This window comes from Otolemur garnettii, unplaced genomic scaffold (genome assembly GCF_000181295.1).
Source record: "Otolemur garnettii isolate 467f Iridium unplaced genomic scaffold, OtoGar3 scaffold00110, whole genome shotgun sequence".
Lineage (NCBI taxonomy): Eukaryota > Metazoa > Chordata > Mammalia > Primates > Galagidae > Otolemur > Otolemur garnettii.
This window is the reverse complement of record NW_003852505.1, coordinates 2,306,905-2,317,188: the sequence shown is the minus strand read 5'-3', so window position 1 is coordinate 2,317,188 and position 10,284 is coordinate 2,306,905. Positions and strand designations below refer to the sequence as shown.

Sequence of the window (10,284 nt, the reverse complement as noted above, 5' to 3'; positions counted from 1 at the left end):
CAAGCTTCTCTGGTACATGTTTAAATTTATGGCCAGTTTTCCAGAACACATCAGTCACAGTGATTAGTTCACACCCGCCTCACTGTCTCATATAGAGGAATTTGCTGCCTTAATGCAGGTCTATTTCCTTCAAGGATCTTCTGGTCATGTGTCTTACAACCTACAGGAATAAGTACGAAATAAATATTCCCACAACTTCCTTGTCTATTCAGCTCTCCCCAAAGTGATGCGAAAGGTAGTTGGATAATTCCTTTCATAGGTATGGGATGGTTTTGTTAGACACAAAATGAGACAATAGGAAACTTTCTTTTTAATGAATAAACAACTTTCACAGAGACTGTCTACATATCACATTGTTATTACAACATAGATGAGCTGAAACTGTTTTGTACAGATTTGGAGGAAGGGCAACCCTAAAAAGAAATCAAGCATATAGAGGTAGTTGAATAGCAGTATGGGGGCGGGGAGCATTATCTTAATTTCCCTTCAGATCATTACAGTGCAAGAAAAAAACTGGCTGCTTAAAACAGGAATGGAAAACATAACACACACATTTGCCACTATGGCATTACTGAGAACTGCAAAAAATGATGGAACTAGTTTATCTAAGAAAAGCCTATGGTGTCACATTGACCTATTTTCTCTCCTTCTATTTCTCGGCCGTCTATCGTTGCTTTATCAATAGATACACGTCAATCAACTTTTAAAATTATGTATAAGCTACAGTGTTGCTTTGTAAACTTCTGTTAATCACATTTGCTGTGAAAAAATCCTAAACAGCTACAGAGTCATGAAACAAAAGCTTTAAATTGATACTAGGAACAGAGATTACAGGCACTTCTCTCTGGAGGTTAACTTAGCATGTTTGTAAATATGCATTTGTAAGTGAAAACTTCTTCATTTCACCTCTGGATGTGCATAACCCAGATTATGAGATAGTTTAACAGTGTAATAAGCAGGAGCTATCAATCTAAGAGGAATTGAATGTGCACATTTCACACGGCTCCTTTCCCCTCCTCCTCTCTGCGCTGCAGGAAGGGGACAAATTGCAGCCCATGCAGCTGGCTGCTCTTCAGAACTGTCTTCAATCAAGAATTCACGAATCAAAATCTCAGACCCAATAATGGGCTAAAGTCCCATCCTTTTCCCTTTGTTGGGCTATCTTCCATTTACATCTTTGTCACACACCTCTGCTATTATTCTGCCTTGGTGAGTGGAAATGGATGTAAGGTCAACATGTTGGGAACTCAAGGACTGAGTTCCTGAATAAAACTCCCATCTTGGAAATGAAGTTGGCATGGGGAACACAATACCCACGGGTTGCAGTCCATCAACAGTATGCGATCTGTTGACAGGAAGAGATCTCTGGGTGCTATGAACCAGCCTCAGGAGCTCCACTGTTCCAACGGCCAGTCACAGGGGATTTATCTGAGCCCAGGCCAGCTCCACAGGCAGAGCTGAAAGTGTCACATGTGCAATGACTCGGCTTGCCCCTTGCTGCCAAGGCAGTACTGGGCTATAAGCAGTCAGCCTTAAGAAAAGGCAAACTATTGAAATAGTCAATTCTCTGACCCCTTAAGTCAGGGGTGAGCATTTTCTCCGAGTTGTCTACATAAAGTTAGTTTGTTTTTCACTTTCTATATTTTGCTGGTTATTTGCTAGCAGCAGTAGTACAGTACAAAGCAGAAAGGCATGATGTCTGCTTGCTACCTAGTATATGTATGTATGTGTGTATATATATGCACACACATACACACGGAGACAGACAAAAAATAACCTACTAGGAAAAGACTGGGTCAGTCACAACAGACAGGAAAACTTACCAAGTAAGTGGCACCATCTACCAAGGGGGAAGCCTTGTCTTTCTGACCAAGATTTGACATTATGCTCTTCCTCTATAAACTCTTTATTCCCAAGCTACATCAAAACCAATTTCCAAGTGGCAAAAATGGTCAAGTCCAAGTACATCCCAAGGAAAGCCAGTTTAGCTGTGCATTCCACCTCCCATCACTATTGAAAGAAAAGCTTGCCATAAAACAAACCAAATGTGTATCTAAGCTACTAAAGTGAAATTCTCCTAGGCAAGAGCTATATTTTCTGGAGTTGGGTATTCACTTATCAAAGTGAAGCATCGTATGGGATGGAATTTAATTAAGAAATCAAGCTTCCTAAAGAAGGAAAAGGACTGAGGTTTAAAACAATATTAAAAAAGAAATCAAACTTGCTTTTCTACTTAGATTAAGTAGAGATGTGCTGGGTAACTTAATCTAGGACTTCCCATTGCAAGTTTCTGGGATGCTTTTGTGATATGATTGCCATGCTTGCTTAAACAAAATTGTGTAATACAAGCCATTTAAAATGCTATAAATCTGTGAAGTAATGGTTTCAAAATCAAGGTTGGCCACTTATCGGATGACTGTGTTACCTGGCTGAAGTATTTAACATTCTGGAGCCTTAGTTTTCTCATAATATGGGAATAATAACTGCTCTCACAGGGTTGATGTGAGAAATAAAGGATTTCGTGAGCTCAGGTATGTAAGATCACCTGGCTTAGCACCTGCTACGTGGTAGGTTCTCAATACATTTTTGTTGAACCTCTTACTTTGGGCAGCATAAAGGAACAGCAAGAATTAAGCACAAATGTCAAAGATTGTTAAACCTAATTATCATGGCTTGGGTAAGATTCTCAATACATTTTGGAGAACAGGAAGTGATGAGTTTGTTATTCTAACTGAGCTAGAACTTGAGGTTTCCTACCTATCAGAAATTCTAGGCCTCAAAATAACACTACTTTTGAGGCCTTATTAAAATGGGAAACATTTTTCTGGCATAGGATTGGTCCCTGTCTCTGACCTTCATTTGTTCTCCAGTCTTTTCACTTTCCCAAACAGACTTAACCTCAAAAGGAATTACCTGTAAATTATCTGATTATGGTCCAAAACTCAGTGGTATGGATTCCCCCAGCTAAATTTAAAAGGGTTTCGAATGAGTATAATGTGTAAAGGCAGTGTTTTATGCAAATGAAGGTCCCTGATGATTCTGTAACTGTGACTAATCTAATAATAGTTATTATTTAATGACTGTCACCTAGGCACAAGACACTGTGTTAAGTGATTTACGCATGTCACCTCTTTTGAAGTACAAAACAACCCTATATGCAGAATTTATCACTTCCCATTTCATAGATGAGGAAACTGGGGCTCAGCAAAAGTTAAAATCACTTCCCAAAAGTAACAGGTCTAGTAAGTAAAGAAGCATATGACCCTCTTCTTTGTCGCACTGACACTAGATAATAGTAAACTGTTCTACAAGGACTGTGACATCATCACATGGTTGGGCACCAGGGAAGAGGCAGGAGCCTCTAATTTCCTGATCCCTGAGCCTTGTAGTTTTCCGGAACCAGCAGAAACCACACCTATACTTCCATTTGCTTCCACTCTTCACCTCCTCAGTCTGGCTCCAAACATCAAACCTAGCCACACAATGCTCTGACAACACAGCATCCATTAGGCAAGTGCAAAAAGACCATTTGGTCTCTGCTTACATGAGTCTCTTTTTAGTTCGCTGGATCACCTCATTCTCCCTCGCTGGTTTCTGGCCACAGGTGGTGGTAGAAGTAGTAACACTAGTTACTTAAAGCATTACCCTGTTACCTTAACAGAGTGGATGGGCTATGAGTGGGTAATGCACCACACCTGTCCAAAACTCACATGGCACTAATTAGCATGAAGGTATGAATGGCACAATTCACTTGTACCCTGCATTATAACACCCCCATACTCTGGTACTTTTTAGGTTCTCCTGCCACTGAAGGACTAGCACTAAATGAGCCACACATGGGCTTACTGTTACCTCCAATCTCCCCCTACATTGAAATCTTTGGCTCACTGCAACTAGGAGGAAAGGCAATGCTTAGATTAAATGATGGATTAATTCTCTGGTTCCTTTAAAAGCATTTTTAAAGGGTTCATCCCTATCTAGTGGCTTCTTTATACTTTTAATAACAAATAGTCCCTCATTAAGTGTTTCCTCACGTTAGCCCAGGTCTTGATCTTTGGCATCCTGGGAAGAGGTGGGGCATGGTGGCTAGTTGGGTATGGCCGTGATGTGCTCAATGGGAAACCATTCCCTCTGAAGGGTTAATTATGATCCTGACTACAATCCGATTCTTAACTGCACTGGGAAGAAATCAGATACACTTATAATTATATGGCTGTAGATTATAGTAAGAGACACTCCTCTGATTTGTCTCTTCATTCCAGAAAAGTAATTCTTTCAGCCTAGTTCTGGGCTACACACAGAAAATGGATTTTACCTTACCCTGGCATATACCATAATCTATGCCAAATCCCTTACAGTTTAACATACTGGGGGGAAAAAAAGTGGAATCTGTGAAGACAGGTGATCTTAGCATCACTCTGAACTTCTTTCAAACATCCACTTGCATAGTACAGAACTGGTCCAAGAACTGGGATGAATGTAGTTAAAAATAAAGGAAAAATTGCACATTTCTAATATTATTATTATTTCCCCCTAGGTATATGGTAAACCACATCAATAAATAAAGCAACAGACTTTTCAGTAATATACACTTAAATAGTTACAAACATACATGTAGAAAAAAGGATACAGTAGTGCAAAAAAAATAAATTATTAAAACAGAAAGAAGTATGAACATTATTTTACACAATGCTCCATAAAACCTGAACCATTTGGAATGAGACCTCAAGTCAGTGAAAATAATGCAGCAACATTTTTACTATCTTTGCTTCACATGTGAACTACATGGTCATTGATCTATGAAAGAAAATTAAAGCAAAACCACTTTCAACTTTGAGAACATTTTAGGATAAAATCAATTGTTTTTTTTCTGGGGTCTTACACACCTCTACTATTTATGTAGTTGTGCAGCATGTCGAAAAGCATTTTAAGACAGAAAGTTTCAAATAGGTCACATTCTTTTGGGTCTTTCTACTCAATTTTCCTCTGCAATCAACAGCAGGCGAACGCCTCTGTTTGATACCCTCTTCTGTTAAGATGTTATTGCAATTAGATATATTTACAAGAAGACTCCCTCCTAGGGCAGTGGGGAGGGTGGGAGCTCCTCTTCAGCAATCCACTCACTAGTTTTGGTTTCGGGATATAAAGGCCAGGATTCGCCGAATACCATTGAGTCTATCCTTTAAGGACTTCATCGCTAGGAACGGGAGCTGAGCTCGGCTTTCCAAGGGAAGAACTGCTAATGTCCACCAGCACCAGGCTGGACCATTCGGATTAACCTGCAACAGAAAAACACAACGGGATCATCCTATTGCCATGCAAGCAATACCATTGTGCAGATTTCCAAATGGGCAAGGTAAATATCCCAGGTGGGACTGCTTCTATGTGTGGTTGCCTGCTAATTGCTCCTGTATCTATTTCTTCCTTATTTTAGCTAGGCAGATAGCCACTCAGAAAAAAATAAAAGGGCCATATTTCTTAGCATCCCTTGCAGCTAGGTTAACAAAGCTCCGGCTGATGTGTAACGGGAAGTGATATGTGTGACCTAACTGGTCACGCTCTGGGAAAGTAGCTCATGCTCTACACCTTCCTCTTTCTCTCCCTTTGCCCTAGCTAGAACGTGGGCATAGTGAGAACCAGGCTTCTTCAATGAAGAAGATGAGGGCAACAACATGAGGATGGTAGAGCTTTGTGATGAAGGAGCCTAGGTCTCTAAATGTTCCCATGGAATAGAGGTGTCCTAGCTGTTCAGGATGTAGGCCTTCTATCTTGTTTAAGTTGCAGTCATTTTTTTGTTCTTGTTAAAGCTAACAAACCAATATTCTAACAGATACACCACGTCTCCTAGCCAGTGTGATTTTATAAGCTGGAGTATACAACAGTCTCTTCTACTTCTAAGATTCTGTTAAGGTCCTTTGGACTGATGCATTTAACATGCGGGCCTTCCAGTCCCATGACCCCTTAGGCTTTGTATGCTTCTTAACTCCCTTCATTTCCTTACTGTGGCTGAAAACAATAGTCCAGATACACCATGTGACTATATAGGGCCACAGCTGCCCTCTCCCCTACAACCAAAGGCTATGATTTACAGTCCCAAGAACAGCAACCCCACTTTGCAAAAATTCCAATTTAAAAACACATTCAAGTCAGAAATGTATTCTGCCCCCAGATTTCCTTTTAATGAAAATCCTTCCCTTCTCACATAAATCACTTCCCCAAATTCTGTTCATAAACAGCTTTCCTGGCACACATTTTAGACATTGGTGACTTATTTCCTACTAAGCCTGAAATGAATTTTCTGTCTGCAACTTCCAGAAAGCTGGTGGTAGGACTACAGAACCACATTCTGGTCAAACCACCTACACCTGACATTATTTGGCTCCAAACTGGTTCATCTGATTCTCCTCAAGTCTCACCACCCTCTTTGCTTCTCTGTGTTTCTAGCTCCATTTGGATTTTTTGTCCCTTGTGGCAGCTGGCAGCATGTTCCCCTTCTGTGTTCAGTTCTAAATATCAGATTGACATGCTCAAACTTCCTTGCAAGGATCATCAACAAAGATATTCAAACTGATGTTAATACTTGGGGTGAGTTCTAAGAAACCTCCTCCTGAGGCTTAGAACATTCTTAACCATGGCACCACTGTGGCTGCAGCACTGACTGGGGTAAACTAGATGGGTTTAGGTTTTTGTTTGTTTTCTGCTGTGGGTGCCGCCCTAACATTTCAACTTTCTATGTCATCAAACCTCTTATGAATCACACTGTGGCATGTGTGGTTTCTCCCATAGAAGATGCGGTTATCACTGTTTATCTCTCTCTTTTGCCTGGCTGGGGGAGAATGCTGCCCTGAAGGAGAAGGGCAACATTAAGCTTGATCATGATCTTGCTTGGAGCTGTGCTGCAGTCCTGAGTCACAGGGGCCCGGAGCCAAGAGCTGGGTCACTGGGATGCACTAACTGGCCTTTTTCTCTTCAAAATTCATGATGTGTTTGGATGGGCAGAAAGGAGCCACCTTTGTGGTCTGGGTAAAGCAACACTTTTCAGCCCATTAAGGAACAGACTACTGGAGTTTTACAGCCTCAGCAAGCAAGAGGAAGAGGGAGCTTTAGAGACATCCTCATCATGTCAGAGATGGGAGAAAACTTAAGAAAGGCAAAGGGATACACCCAAGGTCATACTGCTAGAGAGGTAAACAAGACCAGTCTTTTGGCAAAAAAAGGTAGAATATACACATCGAGATTTTCCTTTCGTGACAGAGTTGGGAATGAGCATAAGGAAACAATAAAGGGAGTGATGATGTAGGATTGCCAGCTCAGAGTATGAGAAAAGATGGTGGTGAGGAGATATGTGGATAAAATACCCCCAGTCTTCCTAGAAAGAAAGTATTCTCAGAAATGGAATGCCTAAAGTATTTCCTGATTTACACCAAGTAACCAAAACTTGGTGAAACTTAACTACCTCCATTTTCCTGAAGAGCTTCTCATCTGCAGCTTGATCTCCCAAATGGCCTTTATCAAGCCCCCCACTCCACCCCAGGAATAACAGTGATTCAGGAGAACCTAATGAACTGCTCTCTAGTATAACTAAGCCAAGGATAAATTTAAAGATGGGGTAAATTTTCTCAGACTGTTCACCCTTGATGAGGACAGTAGCAAGGGTCTAGACTTGTAGGGCTAAGCACAGATGGACCTGGGCGTAAAAAGTTTCTGTGGTCTTGCAGTTGGAATCTTGAAGAGCAACTGTCCCTATCTCCTAGCTCCTGCAGCACTTGGGGAGAGGGTTATGAAGTTCCCTGGAAGTAGCACCCTTTGGTTTCAGTTCCCAGTATACCCCTCTTAAGTCCTGGTCTTTGCATTTATATTGTCACCCTAATGTTACCACGATGTGAATCTGGACTCCCATGGAACGTTCTTCTGTTGATGGGATTTATGTTACCATTCTCTCATCTCACTTATCTCTCTAAACCTGTCCCGCATCCAAGTTCCTACTGCTTTAGTTACCCCACTTCTGACTTGGGATCCTTTTGGTCTACCCATAATGTTCACTGCCTAGTGAAACAATACCAAATTGGATCCATCTTCTATTCTGTGCCTGATTTGCTGGGCGGCAAACACAGATCAGTCTAATCATAAACCCTGGGCACTCTCATCTAGGCAACCCGTCATAAGACATTTTCATATACCTGGGGATCAGCATCTTTCTCTGGCATTGGCCCAAAGTGATTGAGTATCCGATTCTTCAGGGATGTTTTCAGTGAATGAAACCATGATGACGCTTGCTCATAGACACAGTTATGTAATCCCATGAGCTCAGCACAATCTTCTCCCTGAACCTGAAAGTATCAAAAAGGAAGTGAAACATTCTGTACCTTCCCTATCACTCCCAGAGTCGCTTTCTCCTGTGTGAGATGTGAAGCACTAAGACCAGTGCTGCACAGTGTGTAGATACTGCTGAGCACAGAGGAAGGAGAAAGGGTCAACTTGGTCAACTACCTGAAACAGCAAGACATAAATAAAACCAGAGATTTGGATTGGCCTGAGTGGAGGCAGGTGGTTAAACCAGGTCATGCTGCTCTATGCGTCTGCCCTTCTCATTGCTACATCTATTTTTTCATTGCTCACTGGGAAGGGACACAGAAATGTGTCTGTATCTCAGTGTGTAACTATTTTGGTCAAATACATTTGTTCATTGATCAAAAATTAATCTACTATGTTGCAAATGTAAATATAAATGAACAGAGAATTATTTACCTCTGCTTTTACCCATTAGCTCAGAAAACCCAGGATTAACTGCACATGTCATCTTTCTGCCTTATGGGATGATGGATTATCAGGCAGAGCTCTTAACCAGGTTGTGCATTTAAAAATACAAATGCATGCGTAAATATATAACTATCCCAAAAGAAAAAGGTTAAAAATATAAATAAACTGATAGATAAAATACCCATGTGTAGACTCCACTCCAGATCTATTCCATGGTATCCCTGGCACAGACCTAACTCCTAGGCTGCATGGGCCTCCGAGTTGGTCTGGGATAGCATTTCGTATGCGTGAGTGCAACTCAGAAGCTAAACAGAGCCAGGATAATGAGTGTTCTCATTGCCATTCTCCAACTGGACAGCAATCAGCAGCATTCAATGTTGCTGCAACAATCTGGTGAGAAATCCCAAGGCATCTGACAGTTTTAAGAAATCCTTTTGCAACCATCTTTGTATGCCAAGTTACAGGGAGAGCCTGGCTTTGGGATTCTTGGCCCAACCACCCTCACCTTTTGGTCTTCAATGTATTCAATGTCAGCTGTGTTATAGCCATCTCGTTGTCCCTGATGGAGGACCTTGAAGCGCCTCTTGCCTATGCTGTCAACCACTGAGCGGCCATCAGCAAAGAATTGAACATTTCTGATCTCCAGAATGCAGCCATATTCCACAAACCTGTTTTTTGAGAATGGAATCAAGAAAGAAGATCCTTGATGAGTTCCGTTCACCTGGCCTGGTCCCCAGCCATTTCTGTAACCCTGTGCTGTATCTCAAGGGACTTCTGTCTATTTGCCTGTCCTCAGGTTTATAGCTACAACTGTATAGTACAACACAGGCAGTGCCCGTGTGATAAAAGAAATCATAATGTAATTATTATAACTGTACATTATTGTATTATAACATTTATTGAGCACATACTGTGTGCCAGGGCTATGGTTTGAACATTTTCCCCTCGAAACTCATGTTGAAATTTAATCATTATTGCAACAGTATTAAGAGGAGAGTCCTTTAAGAGGTGATTAGGCCTCCACCCTCATGAATGGATTAATGCCATTACTGTGGGAGTAGAGTAAGTCTGTTATAAAAGGGAAAGTCTGGCCCCTCTTTCTCGTTCTCTCTTGTTCTTTCTTTGTCCTTCTGCTTTGTGATGCCTTCTGCCATTTTTATGACACAAGAAGGCCTATACCAGACGCCAGTACCTTGATCTTGGAATTCCCAGCCTCTAGAACAGTGATTTTCAACTGATGTGCTATGGCACACTGGTGTACAGTCAGAGGATCTTAAGTGTGTCATGAAAATTTTTAAAGATCATTAATTACTTTCAAAAGAAGTTCAAAGTATTTTTTAACTCTATTTTTTGATGAACGCAATTTAAGTGTGCCATGGAAGTTTAACTATAGGTTTGAGTGTGCCGTGGAATGAAAGAGGTGAAAAAACATTGCTCCATAACCATGAGAAATAAATTTCTATTGTTTAAAAATAGTCTGTGGTATTGTCATAGCACCACAAAATGGCCTAAGACAACCAGTAT

General features: G+C 41.1%; 1 protein-coding gene across 3 annotated transcripts in view; it reads right to left on the bottom strand.

The window, feature by feature from the left end:
• Positions 1-3,389: 3,389 nt before the first annotated feature.
• Positions 3,390-10,284, bottom strand: part of LONRF3 (LON peptidase N-terminal domain and ring finger 3) — a 38,248-nt gene continuing 31,353 nt past the window's right edge. For all 3 annotated transcript variants that reach the window (XM_003796990.3, XM_003796991.3, XM_023517403.1), the window contains 3 exons: positions 9,266-9,428; positions 8,181-8,330; positions 3,390-5,279 (listed from right to left, as the gene is read on the bottom strand). In XM_003796990.3, coding sequence (XP_003797038.1) covers positions 5,124-5,279; positions 8,181-8,330; positions 9,266-9,428 — 469 coding nt within the window. In that variant the 3' untranslated portion in view covers positions 3,390-5,123. The remainder of the gene's footprint in view (positions 5,280-8,180; positions 8,331-9,265; positions 9,429-10,284) is intronic.